This window comes from Phragmites australis, chromosome 5 (assembly GCF_958298935.1).
Source record: "Phragmites australis chromosome 5, lpPhrAust1.1, whole genome shotgun sequence".
In the NCBI taxonomy this organism is placed as follows: Eukaryota; Viridiplantae; Streptophyta; class Magnoliopsida; order Poales; family Poaceae; genus Phragmites; species Phragmites australis.
This window is the reverse complement of record NC_084925.1, coordinates 36409311-36430489: the sequence shown is the minus strand read 5'-3', so window position 1 is coordinate 36430489 and position 21179 is coordinate 36409311. Positions and strand designations below refer to the sequence as shown.

Sequence of the window (21179 nt, the reverse complement as noted above, 5' to 3'; positions counted from 1 at the left end):
CCAAAAGAACCCGTTAGAGTATATGGTATATGATACACAAAGTTCCAGTTGTTATGGTAGCATATGATTAGTTTCCATCTTATCTTTAGGGTTGCTTGATATCCAAGCCATATATACTATATATATTCGGCCCTCGAGACTCAATCCAGCATCGACCACATTAAATAATCCTCATACTCTTTTATGGTATCACGAGTTTATGTTCTAATCCTAGACCACAAACCCTAGCCGTCACCAGCTTCTACATCGTGTGCCTCCGGAGAGATCGATCTCCATGATCTTTGTCGAGGGCAGAGCCACCCATATATAGGGTTCGTGTCGCCGATAATGTTGATCGGCCGCCCTAGAGAGTCTTTTACTGATCTGTTGATTGGATTTTTCTCTCTCGCTAATCGTTGATTGGCCTTTTTCTTTGCTTTTTTCGATCCAAGATTGGTTTGCGTCGCCCGTCGTCCTCGCGCCACTACTCCAACCTTGGCTTCGACACTGACCGACCACTCCTCTTCTCTGACCATGCAGCATGGCTAGGCGCATGACGCTCCAGGGGATGCCCTCCCGCGTCGCCCCCTCCCACTCTATCCAGACGACCCCGGATCCGCCTTAGATCATCACCTGTCTCCATGCACTGACGTCTTCACACGCCTCTGGTCGGTCAACTCCACGATCCCAACGTTTCCATGTGCCTCTGGTCAGTCGCCTCCACATCTCCCACTAGTGCATGCATCACACGGCAACCCCATCAATGCGCCTAGATCCACCCGGGCCATCCATGACTCCTCGCACATGGGCTGTCTCCATCCTCCACACGTCTACGCCGCGTCGCCTGTCTACGTCCACATGCCATAGACGCATCACCCATCTCCATCTACGCTGCATCGACACGTCACCCGACCATGTCGCCATCCCTGACCACACTAACACATTCGACCTTGTGCATGACCACACACCTGACTAGGTCGCCGACCCCGTCCACACGCTAGATCGCCGTTCGACCACGTCCTCCGACCATGGCGCCCGACCACGTCTCCACTTGTGCAGCACGACTGGGCACGGCGCCCGGCCGCCCTGTTCGCACATCGGTCCACGCTGGTCTGTCGTCGCCTCTGCCACGACCACCTCGCGCACCCTTGGTCTGTTCAGTCGATCACACGCAGCTCCTCCTGGCCGATCGACGGTAGCTCCTATCCTTCTTGATTACGTGCGTACCCTCTTCCTGAGCATCGAGGCTACTGCTACATCACCTTCAGCCTGCAGTGCCGCCCGTGCTCCGTGCCTCTGCAGCACCGCTGCTCCCTCGCTGGCACAGTCTGGCCAAACGGAGGATCCCGTCATCACCCTTCATCGTCGTCTCGCGCGCCATGCAGCTTCGGTCGATCGACGCTGCTTCTCTGAGCGCGTCATCGCCTTAGTCGTCGGCACTCTTGGTCTTTATCACGCTGTTTGGGTGTTCTTCACTGGCTCTTCGAGCACCCCCGCCATACTCTCTCGGACACCAGCGTCGCCGCTCCAGGCCGCTTGTTCCACCTCTACTGCCTTTGCCCAGCACAAGCTCGTCGCTAATGTCGCAGTCTCTTCCTCGACTCCTTCATCTACTCCGAGAACTGCAGGCTGCATCGGCACTCTCCTCCTCACCACTCTACGCACCGCCACAGTTGAGACCTTCTCTGCTGGTCCCTCAGGCACTGGCGCATAGTTGGGCTCCCTACCTTCGTGCGCCCAGTACTGGCAATACCGGTGTGTGCCTTCATTCTCAATGCATTCCCGGGCTTGGCAAACTTGGTGCACACCTCGTCCTTGACAGTCTCGACTGTGTCGACTTCGGCATCGACCTCTTCTCAATGATCGCCTCGTCCACATCATTGTCTTCTTCCCTTGGGCCTCCCTGTGCCCATCACCATGGCGCCTTCTTGCGCCCGTGGCTTCATATGCAGCTCCCTCAACCATGGCAACCCTGACTATGACTACGTCGACCATGGCTATCTCATGCACAGCATCCTCGACCATGGCTACTCGCCTCGCTCTCGGCTACCTCGACATCAGGCACAAAGGGCTACCATCGGCATGAGCAACTCGTCGGTTTCTCTAGTCACATCATTTGTATCACATTGTTCTGACTACGTGGGATATCATTTGTCTTCCTCTCCAGTCTCATTGTCTATGACGCTCCCGCTGCAACTGCGAGGGGATATTAGAGTATATAGTATAGGATACACAATGATCCGATTATTATGGTAGAATATGATTAGTTTCAATCTTATCTCTAGGGTTGTTTGATATCCAAGCCATATATACTCTATATATTCGACCATCGAAGCTTAATCCAACATCGACCACATTAACCAATCCTCACACTCTTTCAGAAACCAATAATGACTCACTCGTAAGCTTTTAATTGCATTGGTACAAGTACAACCATGCTTGAACGCTGAAGATTTGAAGCAGTGAATAGAAGCAGCATGTCACGGTATGGACTCAGGGCACGTTTGGATACAAGAATCCATTCCGATTATGGATCGATTCTAGTTTTTTTGCTTCCAAACGCTAAGTTGTTTCCCCATTTCTCATATTATCGATTGGAGAAATAGCTGAGAAACCCGAAACAGCCTTCTCCTATTTGGATCACCCAGCGCACCTCAAAACTCAAGCAGAAGCAAAAGTAGAGAGAAGTTTTAATAAGAGAAAATCGAGGCAACATGACTTCACGGATGGTATATGAACTATAGGTTCCATTTAAGATTAATCAATGTGTCTTCTACATATTTAAAAGAGAAAAAAGAAAGTACAACCTAATATTTACAAGGAATCACTGTATAAATCAAGACTGAAGATCTCTCATATGGACACTTCACAACCAAAACACCCTATCTGTATTGTAGACTTACTATCTATACTAAAGGAGCAAAGAGACGAAAAGATAGAGCCACACCGCAAAATGATGTGTATTTTTGCTACCGTTTGTCGTTAAGGTTCTATTTGGATAAGTTTTTTTCTAGCCTTTTTGAAGGCAAAAGCTATTCAAGAGGTTGACTTTTGGTCCCGATTTCTATTAGCTTTTGGCTATCTAAGGAAGAGGTTGTAGCTAAAATAAATTAGAAGCTGAGAAGTATGTTAAGAATAAATTTTCTAGTTTTTGTTGTACTAAGAAACTAAAAATTTATTGTAAAAACCAACCATCAAAATTCAACAACCACAATTACTTTCTCAACTAATCAGAAGTAACAACCTATCCAAACAAGACCTAAGCCTTGCTTTCCAACATCAAGTATCCTACAAGCAAAGATAACAAGAAGACAAGCAGCACAAACGCAGCTGAGAAACCCGCACGAGACGGCACTCTTTTCCTGAGCAGTTCCTGAAACGAAGCAACTTCGACTAGTTAGTGATCAGATACTCGAACTAGAACAGCAAACAGAGTTGGAAAAGGCAGTGGCAGTGACTTCTGGTCATAATTATTGTTAGAAAAATATACAGGCAAACAGCGACACAAAAGGCGGAGGCCATGACTTCTTTTCATATTGTATTATTATCTTTTGTTCAACTCTCAGTCCCCAAACCTCCAAGGTATCTTGCTGCACTTAGTGATTTGTTTGTTATAAAATAATTTAGCCAGCTTCTATGCATCATCAAGATGATTAAAAATATATGTCTCATTCATTTTCTCAAATAACACCAAAACAATTATTCGGATGGGAAAAATTTGCCAAGCACCAAAAACAATTATACCAAAATTAAAGATCATAACTGAAATTCATTAAAAGAAAGGTGTTGGTTAGTTGAGCAAAAGTAAAGTAAATATGAACTGATAAAGTGACTAATCTCCTCAAATATGTGTTTTTAAGAAAAACTCCTCATCGTAAGAAAAAAAAAAAGTCCTACCAGCTCTTCCTGAAGCTTCTTGTTTTCATCTCCATATCTACTTTCCTCTTCTTCTGACTTGCGTATCATAGAGACATCCTAAAGAGACACAGAACACAATGATGTCAAGAACATAAAGCAAATGGCCAGGCAAAATTTTCGTTTAGTACAAATATTCTGAAATTCTAACATCTTAGACTAATAGTGATGATAATCATAGTGGAAGAAATGAGAATATATGATGAATAGGAATCAAGTTTCTCAATTTTCAGATATCATTCTGCCACACTAACAATGGTGCAAAGAAAAATACTATCTAGTTCAACTGGTTATATTCTGCATCTTGAAAGCATATGATAGTGCTAAACTTCGCCATTACACAATCATGTTGTCTGCTTATGACAGAATTTGATGAAAATGAAATTATTCAGTCAAGCAGTAGCATCACAAACAGAAAGAATCGTCAAGGATTCTAGCGTACAGTCTGTCCGTTAGTAATGAACTTTACGTCGAACATTTTCAGATGATGTTATGCAACAACTGATCAGCTCATGTTTAAGTGCTTATGGGATGTATATTCTATCAATCTGAAATAACATAAAAAAGAGAGTGTATTTAGTGGAGCTAGGCGTCACCTCATCATGTGAAGCTTGTGATCCAGATGTATATAAATGCCCTGATGCCTGAAAAGCAAGTGAAGACACCAATCATCAGCAGGGACAAACATGGCATATTTGCCTACAGCATTAAGCAGTAATTTTAGTACTGACAGCATTGGGTGTGGATGGTCTTTCCACTGCTTGGTCCACATCTGAATCAAAGGATTCGTTTTCCTCCTCTGCTTCCTCAGGAACAGGTGAGGGAGGATTGGCAGGGACGTAGACCACCCTCAGCTTGAACTCCTCGACGATCTTGCCTGGCGCTTTACTGAACTACAAGCCACGACATTTACATTACAGTTACACACAACCTTCACTGTAACAATAGATTTGCACCCGGCCATTGAACCTCCATAAGTTGAGTTCTGCAAGAATTTACCATGTCAGGGACAATGTCCTTCAACGTTGTCCCGTCCTCCACTACGATGCTCTGAACGAGAAACTTGTCCTTGCAGTGGTAATCCGGCGGGATCTCCTTCGGCGCTTGCATGGTAACTGTACAAATTTCACCGTGGCAACAACAATAGCACATGAGAGGACGATGCATGGAGCAATTGAGAAATTGCAAAGTAGATGCCGGAAGCAGACTGCAGACGCACCTGTGATACCGCAGGATCCCCTAGGCAGCACGATACCGGAGGCAGGCCGAACCGAGTACTTCCTTGGGTTCGTCGTTTTCACCTGCAGATTGGACGGGACGCAGGAAACCAATCTCTTGAGCCTGACCCATACGCACAAGATCGCATCTTTCACCAAAATAAAAGAAGTTGCCCAATTTATCACCTTGAAGGCCACGCGCTGATCGGTCTTGTTAACGAGCTCAATACACCCTGAATTCTGCTTCCTGAGCTCGACTGCCCAAGGCATCATCGAAACAGCAACGATCCAATCAGTTTGATGAGCCCAAAGCACGCATCAAGACACACCAAGAACTAGGACTAGCTCTCGAAGCACTTACATGGCATCTTCAAGTCGGAAGGGTAGATTCGAAGCAGCGTGTTACTCATGGCTGCGATCAAGGATCAAGAACCGGAACCAAGTTTACCGCTCCTCTTTCTTCCAGAACCCTGAAAGATCCAAGACGGGGGCCCCGTCCGGCGTTTCCTGCTCCCGGAAGCAAAGTGTCGGCGAGATAGAGAGAGAGAAAAAAGCTATGAGGCTATGACGAGTAGGGCAGGGCTCGATTGGGAGAAGGAGAAGCGAATCGGAGGAGGGGCAGCAGAATTGCTCGGACTCCGGAGGAGGGTGGATCGAGTTTGGGTCGGCATAAACTAAGGTTCTGGTGGAGATGAAGACGATAATGACTAATGATTGGTTGCCGGGGTGGCGTCGTGCTTAACCTGGGCTTCCCGTTTTTAACCTGTTCGCGCGCAGATTGGTTGGCGGAGTGGTTGGATTCGGGCAACCGCCGCGGAACCGAAGGAGCGCCAGTTGGGATGGGCTGGATTGCACCGCTGCCCACGCTGGCAGGGAAAGGGGAACGTGTACCTTGTCCTCTTTTTTCCGCTTTGGATTGCCGCTGAAAACGAGGAGGCCAGGACCAAACGAGATCTTTTGCCGTAAACTGCAGAGTGCAGAGTCTTGAAACGGATACAGAAATATCATCGGTGCTTCGACGATGATCTGATCAGCTCTTCCGTGGGGCCATTGCCAGCAATGTCATGAAACACCGAGCAGGAAGATTCGGCAACCTCATCTTGACAGTATTTGACCATGTCATTTGAGAATCAGTCATCATGGAAGACTTTTACTACAACTGGTGGTTTTCAATAATCTAGCAACCATTCTAACAAGACATTGCTCTTTCAGAGAGAAATTAAATCCGTGCATCTTCCTCGTGCCCAATTCAAGAAGTAGAAGCGACATGCCTGTTCAGCAAACCTGAATTGCTTACCAAAATTGCAACTTTGCAACAACAAAGCTATCACAGATTCGCAGTGTGAACAATCGTACGTCAACATGAATTAGCATACAAGAAAGCCGTTGTGAGCGCATATGAATCTCAAGGACACGTTAATGAGCCAGGCCTCGAACACGCCGAGGCAAGCCCCCGCGACGACGTCGAGGACGTAGTGCCGGCCAAGGAGCACCCTGGACGCCGACGTCGCGGCCGCCCAGAGGAAGAGCGCCTCGCAGTGTTGGAGGCCGCCGGCGAGGAAGGCGGCGACGAGGAAGGCGCGGGAGGCGTGGCCGCTTGGGAAGGACCAGTGGTCGACGGCGACGGCGACGTCCATGTCCGCGGGGTTGTAGTCCGGGCGCGGGCGGCGGACGACGACCTTGGCGAGGCTGACGAGGATGAGGTCGAGCACGAGGCCCGCGACGAGGCCGACCAGGAGCGGGGAGACCGCCCCGGACGAGTTAGCTTTGCTGGCGGAGAGGAGGAGGAGGGAGATGGGGACGGGGAGCCAGATGCGGCCGTCGCCGGCGATCTCGAGCGCCTTGAGGAGGAGGCGCGGCACCGGGAGGAAGAGTGCGTGGAGGCGGATGGACACGGCCGCGTCGAGTCCCCCGACGCCGCCCAGGACGGTGCGTTTCGCCGGCGCCGGCGGCGAGGTGGGTGCAGGAGCCATGCGGCGAGTGGGATCGGGATCGGCCTAGGAGCGGATCCAACTGATCATCTCCCTTTTGGTGGTTTGGTCTTCTGGTCCACTCGGATATTGGGCCCAAACCAAAATGTTCGAAGTTAGACGGGAACTGTTACGCATTTTATACGGGCTTCCCGCATTTCTGTTGGCGTCTTCTCTCAAAAAGTCAAAATCCTGGAGGCTGTGTAGTTCGGCGAAAAGTGGCCAAATTTTTGTATGGAACAACAATCCAGTCGAAGACCGGGGGCAAAACTTCTGACTTGCCAGGACCAGGAGGCAGGCATCCAGGCCGCTGCAGCATACGGCCACTGGACATCGGCTGCCGGACCCAGGCAGGCTCCCAGCGAGAGTGGCGCGCGTCGGGCAGTGTGCGAGGCGGGCCGCCTCCTGAGTGACACGGCCTTTCCATGGGCCTTGGCACGGTCGCGCACACGCCGGCACAGCGCGCAGGCGTGAGCAAGCAAAGGCTGGGCCGTGTTAAGCTTGTGCACCTTTCCACCGTAACGATGCCTCGGAACTCCCACCGCTCCATTCAAATCCCCCTCGAACTTGGTTTGGGCCGAGTTTCTTACGGCCGGTGAGTTCCGTATCCCGATGCCTAGTTGGGCTTTACTTCCGCTGATTGACTTCCTTTCGAAATTTAAACGTATTCATGGTACTGTAGAACTACAGTACTGCTCGGTTTAGATTCGTAGCTCTCTTAAATTAAATTATTGCTAGTACTCTATTAAATTTGAAGCTCTTTAAATCGGATGTGACCACTTTTGCTCCGCTGAAAATTCCCTTCTTTTAGTTTCACCACCATAACTATTTAAGTACTATCCCCCCCTGTCCCCTAGCTCGTGGGATCGAATTGAAATTTGAAACGACAAAGCGCACGCCTGAACCCTAATTAGCTCGTGCGAACGTGCGCTAAAAGGTGCAGAAGTGCCATCCTGCGATGACGAGAAAGAATACCTTTTGGCACCTTACTTGCAGACCTTTAGTCCAAATACGAATTGATAAGTTAGCACCATGCATGCCTAGGAGTGGGGGAAAAAACGGAAACTGAAACAAAAATCGAAAACGAACTGCAATAACCTTTTTTTTTTGGTCTATTGGTTTTCGGTTTAGGTTCGGTTTTTAAAATTGCTATGTTCAGATTTTAGTTTATTACTTGGTTTTCTACTGTCAAAAACCTAACTAACATAATAAACCAAATTTGATTATACCCCACTTGTCCAAAGTGATATCATCTCCAAAATTAGACTATTTGAATTAGAGTGTTGAGTTTATTGTAAAATTGTCATGTTGTATGCATGTATGGCTATATTTGCATTGCAATGATGTGCACATTTGCCTTTTGTATAGTAGAAATTTCCTGAAAAGGTCAAGATTTATTGAGATATTCAGAATTTCAGTGCGAAAATAAAATAAAATAAAAACTGAACCAAAATATATCAGTTATTATGTTTGTTTTTCATTTTTTTCCTTGATTATTTTGGATTCTAGTTTTTGAAAAGCAATTTTTTAAATAATAAACCAAACAGTAATAACTACATTAATCGATAGCCCACCCCTAAGCACTAACCATGCCATAGGTACTTCTACAGTAACTGAGGTTGTTCCTTTTGTGACAAATAGTCCCATTAACCGCAAATCCCTCTGCATTTTCAGATGCAATTACTACTCCCTCTTTCTAGAATATGATATATTTTATTGTAGCATGGCCTTTAAAATTAAACTTTGACTATTATTTTCTTACAAATATATTATTTATGTCTACGAAACTAATATAGTGTAAAAGCATTTTGAAATACGAATCTAATTGTATAATTTTTATACACCAAATATATGTATAACTTGACTAAGTGTTAGTTAAACATATAAAGTTTGATTTTTTTTAAAAATAAAATACGGCATGTATTTTTGAACAAGAGAATAGTATACATTCCATACTCCCCGTCCCATGTTTAATGTTAGGTTTGGTGGGAAATTTCGATGCCTAGCTATCAGCCAATGATGAATGAACAAACCTCGACACTACAGTTCGCACAAAAGAACAGAATTAACGACTCCGATTAGCGATGGTCATGCACGCCACCATTTAAAAACGAGCTAGGCTCGTTTATGCTACCTAGCATCCAGTCACGTCCCGTCGTTCGTATTTGGGCCGCTCTTTCAGGAATCATACGTGCCATCGCTCCAAATTCCAGCATAACCTTCCAAACCTGCGTACCAAACCACACCACGGCCCTTCGTTCAAGACTGCAAGGTGCAAAGCTCCCTCCGTCACCGCCCGCTAAAAGAACGGTTCCATCGCGCGCGCGCACCACGCATGACAAAACGAGACGCAGCGATGGATCGCGGCAGCCAGCAGCTGACGACGACGCGCTAGCGTTCAAACCGAGCGCGAGATTGCATCACCGGGGCGCATCTCTCCAGCTATCGCTTTGCCCTGTTCTGGGATCCGGAGCGCGCACGGCGATGTCATGGGCGAGGTAGGCCCGAACGGCTTTCCGTTGGTACGCAGATCCGCCTGATGCCGCGAGCTCCGTCGTGCGTGTGCGTGCTGCGTGGCCGATCGATGACATGCACAACAGTTGCGCCATTGGACGCCCGCTTCACATGCCGCATACATGGCCTCGCTTTTGAGCTGTCCGTCCGTCCTGCCGGCTGCCCCGGGCTCGCGCGCCCGCGTAGGCGAGGACATGCGTGCATGGCATGGGCTCGCGGGTGGAATGGAATCTCAACGAGAGGAGAGCGTAGCTTGAGTAGTAGTTAGTGCAATGATCTTCTGCGCCAATAATGCTGGCCTGGTGCCAATGCTGTGACATACATTTTTACTATTACATAATAGTATATCACTGTCAATTTTAAACCCTCTTTATTATTGATTTTGAAGCCGGTAATAAATGACGGGTAGTGATAGTCAGGAACTATTATTATCGGCTCTGGAGATAAGCAGTGATTCCTAAGACAACACTATCGGCTGAAAGCTTCAGCCAGCAGTGTTGTAACTCCCCTCCTTCTACTCCAGCTCTGTCCTCCTTCTCTGTCCTCTTTGTCCTCCCTCTCTCTCAGCGATCTCTCCATCTCTCTCCCACTCAATACATATATACAATGAGACATATGTAATGTAAATTATTTGTGCAGGTTGTAACTCTTTTGTGTATAGTTTGGAGTGTTGCGTTTGAATAATCGAAAGAATTAGTCTTTGAACATGTGTAGAAATTAAAAAGAAGATATCGATATATTATTTCATACCTCAAGATCATTGAATCTGACAACGTCTCCGTCCAGATTGAATCTGTGCATTAAAGTTAGAACATAAAACGAGTAGAGACTCTTGTCGGGTAGCTGTCTTATATACTTCAAGAGGAAATGATTCGTCAGTGGAATGAATTTAAACTTTTTATTCAAAAGGAAATGCAAGACATGAAAATTCCATGCGTACCGGAAAGTCGGTTTTTACATTATACTCCTTCCTAAATGGAAAGTGAATAAGACTCTTTTTACAGTATCTTGTGTACGTATTGTACGCGAATATGAATACCAATTAAACTTAGATGCAATCGTGAGACGATAAAATGATCGAGTTTACCTGCTTAGCATGTTGATGAGATTTTGATAAGTCGTTTGAGCTCTCTTTTGTAAGTCCTAGACAATGATCTTGTTCAAGTCTGGGTGGATAATAAGGAGGATCCAGTGAAAGTTGCAGGAATATTATGTCACCATAGCAAATTAGTACTAGAATCGAGTTGCCCATAAACGCATAACGCCCTGACGCGCAAGAACATACTCATAGCTGTAGGGTAAGAGTATGAATTTCTTGTATTGGTGGTGAAGCAGACACTTCAATATATAGCTCAGAATCGATGAATCCTACTTTACGATCAAATTGTTGTCTGCATGCGCGGTTCTTCATTCTACAAAATAGAGAAGTTAGCCATGCAATCTCAAGATACAAGATCATATAACATGATTTATATGCATAAGTCACTTACAAAGTTCATGCTCTGACTATAGCCACGTCGAGGGCATCTTCCTTATACACTTCACACAAATCCTTGAAATACACCCAGAAGGAGCCACCCCTGTTGAGAAAATATTCATATGTGTATCTTACAGGAAATGCCTATAAACCCTACCTGGATTGCTTCAATTAACACTGATGTAATCGGCGCATTTGAGTTGTAAGGTTTCTTTCTATATCGGGTTTGACCAAAGGTTTGGTCAACTCAAACGACCATGTAATATCCAACTTTGCAATATCCGCTCCTATAGTTAGCCGTGCTAGTTCTTCTGCTGATAGTCCAGAAGTAGCCAGGAAGTCCCAATGCTTAGAGTATTCTGAACGATTGGAGCTGATTTTCTCTTGGCCTGCTTCTTACTGATACGTTCATAGTCACTCGATGGCTTACTTGAAGCCGCTCCCGTCTGTTTAGATTTGGAAATATTCATAAAAAAATTTCATGGTATCTTTAGGCACAATAGGCTTTAGTGGAGGTGGTGGAGGATGGAAATAAGTCGTGACACTGACGTCCACAATCTTTTTGGTTTCCTCAGTGGTGAGTGAAAAGACATCCTTAAGTTCCGTTAACTTCTTAGAGGTCATCGACTTCTTAGATGATATCGTCTGCTTGGATGTTACAGAACTTGATTTTGTTTTTTGAGCTGATGGCTGGCTTGTTGAGCGGTGGACTTCTTCGAGGCGATGGCTAAGGAGGTGAACTTCTTTTGGGAGATGATTGAGGAGAGGGAGATCTTCGAGACGATGGCGGCCCGAGGCGTAGTGGAGGGTAGAGATTCTTGGTAGCTATTCCTAGTGGAAATACTATATAGGCCTTCTCCCACGCGATGAATGTTTGTTCGTTCTCTCCTATAGTGTTTGCCCCCTTCTATGCAGGGTAGTCCACCTCAACATGACGGTACTAGTCAACTGTCTCGTCTACTTCAACCACAGCGTAGCCCTCCGGTATCAGACGTCCGTGCAAATGTTCATGGGAGTCGCGGTGTCACCATGTCGATCAATCGCTCCAGCCCTCCGTCTCAGGCGTGACACCTCTCTCACACAGTTGATCTACCTGTTGCTGCCACTGTCGTTCTTTTCTCACGTACCCACAACTGCCGATTTTGTGGGGATAGAGGTTCTTCTTTGAGTTCGCTTTGTTCACCGCACTCAACCTCTGTAGGTTCATTCATATACTTAGAAAAGATGCATTCATCTTTGAGTTCACTTTGTTCACCGCACTCAACCTCTGTTGGGAACCTATATGATAATATGTAGAACAGATGCATTCATCTACTTATGAATTACCTCATCGTCACCACAGGCGTTTGATTTTTTTCAAATTGAGGTAGTGGCTGGGGATACCTTCTTCAATGTTTGACGACAACACTACATCTCCTTCTGGCAACTGGGCCGGATCGGTGGTTGGTGGTGGCATTCCTTTCTGAAAGTTCTGCATATGATGACAATGAGTGATTGAGTAGTCTACATATAAAGAGCTGAGAAAGGAGGGAGATAGAGATAAAACCGATGAGGGAGGGAGAGAGGTTGTCGAAAGAGTGAGATAACCATGAAGGAGTCAATAGATAGAATGCATACACATATAATATTGTAATTGAGTACGTTAGAATCACATTTAACAAAAAAAAATAGTAACAATTAACACATTGATCTTATAAGTCACATCATCTTATATAGCAAAATAATGATGATTACAACCAGAACTAGGATTATGACATCTTTATACGTGAAATCACACTTCTTCCCTGTTTTCAAAGTTAGCTAATTTTAGCTCGGCTTGAGCTTGACTCTTGCTCTTATCTCCTTATCCTTGCTTTCATATGTTGACATTGAGATTGCTTGCTTGTGAGAGCAAGGTTCTTGCTGTCGGATGAGGAAGAAGCTTCTACCCTTATGTTTATTGTCATCTCATGGCAATGATCTTACCAAGCACTTGACTTGGAGTCATCTTCTTGATGTCATTATTATCGTAGATGATAGAGACTATCAATTTATACTTCGAAAAAAGAGCTTGAAGTATTCTTCTCACCACTTGATTATCTTCAATTGGTGTGAAACCTAACACACAGATCACATTAACAAGAATATTCAAATACGAATACATATCATTAGCACTTTGATGGGGTAGTTGTTTGATGCTATTGAGCTTAGTAACAAGCACATGATAATTCTCTGGTGAGGCATATTCTTCGGCACAGCACCTTCTCTGAAAGAATTACTCCGGGAGCACTCTGCTCAAACACCGGATCTTCCGGTGAGGTCTTCAGACATCTCTCTCATTTGATCCAGTGAGTTCAACACTCAGAGCACCGGACTATCCGTTAAGGCAAATCTTCCTAGGACTTCTCCAATTCAGTCCAACTTTGTGCTGGATGCGGTGCCTTCTTCATGTATTGCATCCATGAGACCTACTAATATATATTCTTGATAAACATGTTAGTCATATTGACTATATTATCATTAATCACCAAAATCACAATCATGACCCAATAGAGCCATTTTCGCTACACAACACATTCAACTGAGCACACTCTATTTGCTTATCCATCACATGTCTATGTAACCAAGCGCTAAAATGATCTCGGTGATCTTGCACGATCCAAACATCGAACTTCCCAGGGTTTCTGGTGCATAGCATCTTCTGGTGTTTTTTGACATACGGGTCCACTACATCTGATTGTTGCAGAACTGTAAAATATGCTTGCGTGAATGAAACGGGGTCGTTAGTGCGGAATGAGTTTGCACCTATCGTCCCTTTCCCCAGTAGCCTCCCCTCATGGCGAGATACAGGCACACCAATCGATTTGAAATTCATGTAGTCGACGCAAAAATCAATAACCTCCTTGGTTCCCCAGCCCTCAGCCATGCAGCCTTCCGACCGATTTCGGTTACAAACATATTTCTTAAAAACTCCCATAAACCTCTCGATAGGGTACATCTAATGCAGAAACACGGGACCAAGAATATGTATCTCTTTCATAATGTGAACAATGAGATGCACGATGATATCAAAAAACGATGGAGGGAACAACACCTCAAGCTGGGATAGAGTCTCGACCACGTCTTCCTGCAGCTTATCTAGCTTGGTCGGGTCAATGGTCTTCTGTGATATCACGTTGAAAAATGAACACAGCTTTATGATTGGGTTTCAGACCTTCAGCGACAGAATACCTCTAATTGTATTGGGAAGCATCTGTGTCATCATGACATGACAATCATGAGTCTTCATGTTATTTAATTTTAAGTATTTCATGTTTACTAGTCTCTTTATGTTGGTGGAGTAACCGGATGGAACTTTGATTCCATACAAGCACTTGTATATTACAATTTTCTCCGTCTTGCTCAGATTGTAGCTAGCGGGGCCAAGATATTTGTCGCTTTCTTCCATCTCTTCGGGATGTAGATCATGTCTGAGTTTCAAATATTTTAGGTCCTTCCGTGCTTGGAGTGTATCCTTTTTTGCCAGGTATGTTGAGTAACGTACTAATCAAGCTATCACATACATTCTTCTCAATGTGCATGACATCGATTGCGTGTCGAACCACCAAATCTGCCCAATATGCTAAGTCATAAAAGACAGATTTCTTTTTAACATAGGAGCTCTAAGATTAGATTTTAGAACCGGTGTACTCCCGCGTCCCTTTCTAAGGATAACCCTAAGTCCATTTACCATCTCATATATCTGTCTCCCAGTGGGATGCTTAGGAGGTGATCGAGTCACAACTTTCTCATCAAAAGCTCTCCTGTTGTTGTGGTACTGGTGATCCTTACAAAGAAATTTACAATGATCTAGGTACACTATTTTTCGACTGTTTTTCAGCCACAAGCTCTCTATTTCATCCAAACAATGCACGCATGCACAATAGCCTTTGACAGTCTGGCATGATATGTTGCCAAGAGCTAGCCAATCTTGGATTATTACGAACAACATTACGCGTAGGTGAAGTTCTCTCGTTTTTATGCATCCCATACCTGCACACCATCATTCTACAGTATTACAAGATCTTTCATTAATGATTTTAGGTAGACATTGATATCGTTGCCAGGTTGCCTTGGCCCTGGTATCAACACCAGTATCATAATGTACTTTCACTTCAGACACAACCAAGGAGTAATGTTGTAGATACATAGAGTCACAGGCCAAGTGCTATGACTACTATGTATATTGCTGAATGGATTCATCCCATCTATACTCAACCCAAATCTTAAATTCCTCACATCTTCTGCAAAGGGCTTCTTATATTTTCTATCAATGTTTCTCCACTACGTAGAATCAGCGGGCTGTCTTAGCATTCTATCATCCTTACGCTCATCAGCATGCCATCGCATCAGTTCGGCATGCCTTTTGTTCGCGAATAAACACTCCGAACGGGGGACTATAGGAAAATACCACATCACCTTCACGGGACGCCTTTTCTTCTTTCCTTCATCATCGATATCATCACTGTCATACTTGTACCGTATTGCACCACAGACGAGACACGCTTGCAAGTCTGCATGCTCTCTGCAATACAACATGCAATCGTTTGGACATGCATGTATTTTTTATACTTCTAATCCCAATTGGCACACAACCTGATTGGCCTCATACGTGTTTTCTGGCAGCACATTTTCCTTTGGAAGCAATTTCTTCAAGAACGGTAACAACTCTGTGAAGCTTGTATCAGATCACCCATTGCTTGTCTTCAATTGCAGCAGTGAAAGCATGGTACGCAACTTTGTGTACTCCTTCTCGTAGCCTAGAAACAACGGTGTTTTAAAATCCTCTACCATACGCTAGAACTTTTGAAACTCTCTTTCATTGGTGAGGTTTCACTCCCCATCACGTGACATCTGCTCTAGATCATCGACGTCGACGTCGGCCAACATCTCCTCTAGATCATCATCAGCCAACGTATCTCCGCCAGGCGGCATATCCATGTACTCATCGACCGGCATATCAGTGCACATGTCTTCGTCTTTTCTTCCAATGTATTTCCCTTCTTGTACGTTCTCAGCTTCATCGTGCTCAGTCCAACGGGTATAGCCAGGCATAAAGCCCCTTAACATCAAGTGAGAATATATCTGATAGGTGGTGGAGAACTACTTCTTGTTCTCACAATCGATGCATGGACAACATATGTATTGAGACTGTGTATTTGACTTATGCGCCGCGGCTGCTACCAGGAAACCCTCCACTCCGTTCTTGCACTCTACGCTCACACGGCTCGCATCATACATCCATCTTCTGTCAATCTACAATTATATCATTATTGTAAATACAAATTCAAAATATTTAGAAGATTTTGCGATCACCAACAAATAAATTACCTCACCATCTCCTATCGGTAATTGGCTCGGGTTGGAGGAACCGTCTTTTGTATGCTTTCGCGTCCGCTTTCGATGAGTATTTGTTGGTGCTATCCTTAGAATTTTTTTTATTATTCAACCCTTATCTAGAACTCATTAAGGAAAAATGAAAAATAAATACGCTCATATCTAAAGTTTCTATATTGGAGGTTGCTAATTAAATAAAATATAAAAAATACAATTAGATCTTGCTACATACCTAAATATCATGGATAATTTTTCTAATTCATTAAAAATCAAAAATAAATATACTCATACCTAAAGTTTCTATATTGTATACTTCTAAATTTATTCCTATAGCTCATTAGAATCAACTTTGAAGATTTGCCTAGGTCTCTATAAGGATAAGATCAATTTTGGTTTTTAGTAATATTTTGAGTTAAAATGCTAAATATAGGATTAACCTTGGGGATTTCAACTTACTTGACCTCAAGAGGCTCCTGCTAGAAACTTGCTTGCTGTTGGGGAAAAATTTAGAGTTCACTTGTCCTAAACAAATGAAGATAAAACAAATAAGCAAATGGAGAGAAAAGAAGGGATTTTATTTGGATAGCTAGAGAGAGATCATCTAGACCTTCTTCTTGAGTAAAATTGAGCTTGAGTGGTGGGGGAATCAATGCAGGAGAAGGGATGAAGTGATTGTTGGCATAGGAGATTTTGTGAGAGAGAGAGTTCTGAAATGGCTCTATTAGCTCGATGTAGAAGGTGGGGAAGATGATGATATCACTGCTGGCTTACATATTCTGCCGACAGTGATGTAAAGATATCACTGCCGGTCAGTAGATTAAGCCGACAGTGATGAGGGTGAATACATCACTACCGGCTCAATCTATCAGCCAACAGTGATGACTTTTATCACTGCCGGTTCATAAGTTATGATAGTTGATTCTTCCCGCACGGCTAATGAACCGACAGTGATACCCCATTACTGTCGATCCATGAGGAACCAGCAATATGAGCCGGTATATAAACCCAATTCTATAGTAGTGTTTGGAGGATAGCTAGCTCAAACATGCAAAGGAAAGCCATGACATGCATGATTGCACGAGTGTTTATTTGGCATAACTCTGTACCATTTTCATTTGCAACCTAAGGACAGCACAAGTTGATTACAAGCTTAAAATGTGCCCACCGTCATCGTGTTTTGTCTTCGGATAGCATATGGTCATTGACTATCACGCCACAAGCTACCAATGCTTCGCATGCAACATTATATTACTGAAGGGATCCTCCCTTTTAGTGTTTCAAATGTTTCTTGCGTAAACTTTGGATTTTCTCCCCTTCTAAAATGAAAGAGAGGTGCTCCTGCTTATCGTTCAAAAATAGTCTTTTTTTCTAAATGTTTCAATTGACAATACTGGTTATCAAGATTATATCTGTTCATGTATAACCCGGCTCAAGGAACCCGACATGGCCTAGCCCGAAAAAGCCCAACATAACCCAGCCCGACATGTTCAGCGAGTGGGCTTGGACTAAAAAATAGCCTGGAGTAAATTTCGGACCAGGCTCGGGCTTCGAAAATTGCATCTTCCAGTACCTCGGCCCACCCGACAATGGCTTAAAAAAACTTCAGAGTCTTTTAACATGCCGCAGTCCAGGTTCAGCTGTCCAGCCCACTTGTGCAGCCATATAAAAACTCTTGCTACTAACCCTAACCCTCATTCCCTATTGCAGGCCACATGACATGCGACCCCAAGGTCCCCTGCTTCAAGCTCTGAGGTCCCCTGGGCCTTGGCCGTTGTCCTCTCCAAGTCGGTAAATCCCTTATGCTCTGCCAGTGCCGTGTGACACATGGGCCCCGAGGTCCCCTGCTTCAAGCTCGGAGGTGCCCTGACCGTTGTCCTCTTGCCACTACATTCGATAACCTCGGCCCCTCGCCCGCACGCCACTGCATTCGAGACTTTTGAAGCTCTAACGTGTCTCCAAGATAGGCATAGTGAGAAGATGCATGTAGGTAAATGCAATTATAAGGTTTTCGTTTCATTTAGCTGTTTGATACTAATTTTGCGTAGTACCCGAATATATCTATATATTTGTAGGATCTGCTGGCACACAAGAAGTTGTTGAAAGTACTACTACAAATGATGAAGATTCATTTGAATCTGAATGTAAGCACCAATTATATTACTTGTAATTTGTTTCTCTTTAGTCTTGTACATCACTTACTTCTTTTGTTTCGATTTGACATATTGTGGGAAGGCTAAATTGTAGATTAGAGTCTGGACATAATCTAAAGAGATGGAAAGTTGGTGCTGCTGGACAGATTCACCATTCATGGTTTTAGGCCTATTGCCTTGTATCTTTAGTTCCTTGCTTATGTATTTTGTATCTCTGAGCATTGATTGTTTTGTGTCGAGCAGACTCAGACTTAAGTGTGTTTTGTGTTGGGCTTCGGACGGGCTCAGGCACGAGGATTAGAAGTTGGGCTTTTTAAAACTCAACCTAAAGCCTGACCCGACCCGAGGAATGAACAGGTATAATCAGGATTCAGCTGCCAGAAGCTTTACCCTATGCACTAAGATCCCTACAAGTACTGGTTGTAAAATAGTAAAATTTTCCTCTGATCAACCGAGCAGCTCTAGCACTGACAGCTGCGCTACCTGGCCAGTCGTCACCATAGGCAGCCACAGTCTACAGCCCTATATTTAGCTGACAAGCAAGCAAAGTTAACAAATCGCCGAGCATAATATGCAGTACTAGCATAGCATAGTAACCACACGGCACCATATATACGAACGTGTCCCGGCTCCTGGCCTCTTAGCCAGTTGCTACACCACCCAGGACAGCACCGCACAGCCGTTAGCCACAACGACCATTGCATCTCCGGCCGCTCGCCTTATGCCAGAGAAGCCTCCGCTGCTCCGCCGCCGCCCGATGGCGGCGGGGAGCTGGGTCCGCTCCCTCCACTGCAAGTCCACGGCGGCCGAAGACGTCGCCGCCAGAGGCGCGGCCGTTCCCAAGAAGCTCCACCCGCTCCTCCCGCGCTCTGCTGGCTGCGGGATCTCCGGCGACGCGCACAAGAACGTCGCGTCATCAAAGCCGAAGCCGAAGCCGAACCCCAACAGGGCCAAGAAGACCAAGCCAACCTCTGTGCCGCCGTCGCCGCCTCCGGGTCCTCTCGGCCCGCTCTCGGCGCTCACCGAGCTCCCGGCGGGGCACTCGTCACGGCAGGTGGTGGAGATCATCTTCCTGTCGTCGTGGTCTCCGCTTCCGCCGGGAGCGTCCACAGCCACCGGCGGCGCGTTCCCGGGCGTGGTGGAGATGCTGTTCCGCGTCCACAATCCGGCGCGCGCCGTGGCGCGCTTCGAGGACTACCGCGCCGCGGTGCGCGCCCGGGCCGGCGGGGCCGCGCGCAGCGCCGCGGACGGCAACGAGATGATGCGCTTCTCCCAGGCACCGCCGTACGGCTCGTCCTCGGCTGCAACTGGCGGCGGGGATGCCCTGCTCGTCCGGACCTTCGACGGCAGCGGCGGCGCGCACGCCAGCGGACGCGGGCCGGCGTCCGGCCGGCGGGCCATGTTCCTGTGCAGGGTCATCGCCGGCCGCGTGGCGGAGGCCGGGACGGGCTCCGAGCCCGCGCCCGGCAAGGAGCACGACTCCGTCCGCGTCGGCAAGGGCGAGCTGGTGGTGTTCAACCGGCGAGCCGTGCTCCCCTGCTTCCTCATCATCTACAAGCTGTAAAAAGGAAAATTAATGTTCATTAACCCTACTGCTAATTTTTCGTCACTTACGGGTTAATCGATCGATTGCATAGCCAATTACTTATGTTCTAATCATCCTCCTCGATTGTTAAGCTTCGCCATGACTCGTCTCGCACTATCGCTGCCCGTAGCTCGCTTGCAGGCTGCAGCTGCGCAGACACTGTGCACTTGCAGTTCCTACGCGAGCTTAAGGCGCGCACAGTGGCCGCGCATGTTCGGATTGCGTTCTTTTGCGGACGCGTGCAGTGAGGACTGTGCGAGCGTGGTGGCGTTGGTTGTTTATTCCCTGGGGTTGTCGTGTTCGATGGGGGCGGGAGGCTTTTGAGGCTTTTCTCCCCCACCGGAGCCAAGACAAAAGGGACAGACAGGCGAGGAGGCGTTCGGATTTGTCTCTGCTTGCCTCCACCAATTCAGGCGTCTCTTTCCGTTCGTCATATGAGCTATGCTGTACACTGTTACAAATATCACAGCTTATTTATCATAATTATTAGACGATTTGTACTGTTTTTATAAATCGAACGGTTAAAGTCCAAACTTAAATTTAAAATTAAAAAAATAAAAAAATAAACAAAATTCGACCAATTTCTACCGAATTCCATCAAATTACTGTGAGGTAACCGTGTTACCGCCGGGATCCGTAACCGTTTGCAAAACAGTAACTAAAACCCTGTTGTTGTATGCCTATGCATGGAGCAACTTCATTGCCACTGCAGCATGATATCTGAATATGTATCAAATTTAGATGGGTGTGGTTACACATTACACTTGCATGGATGGGGCAAGTTTGGAGCACTCAAAATCGTTAAATTCTCGTATGGATTGGGGAAAATTTCTGCGTTACAAACGAAGCGTGTGCATTGGGATTGTGGGCAGTAGGAAACGAGATTGGCTCCGTGTGTACTACTACATATTACAGATCTTGTTCGCGTAGTGTTGTAGAGGTATTTGTACAGTCCATCAAAGTATTGAGATAGATACGCCTTGTCAGATTCACATAATGTCAGGTAGTTGTATTTCA

At 45.7% G+C, this 21179-nt stretch overlaps 3 protein-coding genes across 4 annotated transcripts; 1 reads left to right on the top strand and 2 right to left on the bottom strand.

The window, feature by feature from the left end:
• Nucleotides 1-2768: 2768 nt before the first annotated feature.
• LOC133919459 (vesicle-associated protein 1-3-like) lies at nucleotides 2769-5861 on the bottom strand. Of its 2 annotated transcripts, XM_062363857.1 has the most exons (8): nucleotides 5473-5856; nucleotides 5298-5368; nucleotides 5114-5195; nucleotides 4894-5009; nucleotides 4626-4787; nucleotides 4491-4538; nucleotides 3877-3954; nucleotides 2769-3352 (listed from the first exon to the last, which is right to left on the bottom strand). In XM_062363857.1, exons 1-8 carry the CDS (start codon nucleotides 5519-5521, stop codon nucleotides 3239-3241), a joined length of 720 nt encoding a protein of 239 aa, XP_062219841.1. In that variant the 5' UTR covers nucleotides 5522-5856; the 3' UTR covers nucleotides 2769-3238. The 2 variants fall into 2 exon arrangements, with proteins under 2 accessions (XP_062219841.1, XP_062219842.1); XM_062363858.1 differs by lacking the exon at nucleotides 4491-4538 and having other exon boundaries at nucleotides 5473-5861.
• A 289-nt stretch (nucleotides 5862-6150) lies between these two features.
• Nucleotides 6151-7293, bottom strand: LOC133919460 (probable lipid phosphate phosphatase beta). Its single transcript, XM_062363859.1, has one exon. It carries the CDS (start codon nucleotides 7082-7084, stop codon nucleotides 6479-6481), a length of 606 nt encoding a protein of 201 aa, XP_062219843.1. The 5' UTR covers nucleotides 7085-7293; the 3' UTR covers nucleotides 6151-6478.
• An 11647-nt stretch (nucleotides 7294-18940) lies between these two features.
• Nucleotides 18941-20444, top strand: LOC133917635 (uncharacterized). The gene has a single exon (XM_062361514.1). The coding sequence runs from the start codon at nucleotides 19299-19301 to the stop codon at nucleotides 20139-20141; it is 843 nt and encodes a 280-aa protein (XP_062217498.1). The 5' UTR covers nucleotides 18941-19298; the 3' UTR covers nucleotides 20142-20444.
• Nucleotides 20445-21179: the final 735 nt, after the last annotated feature.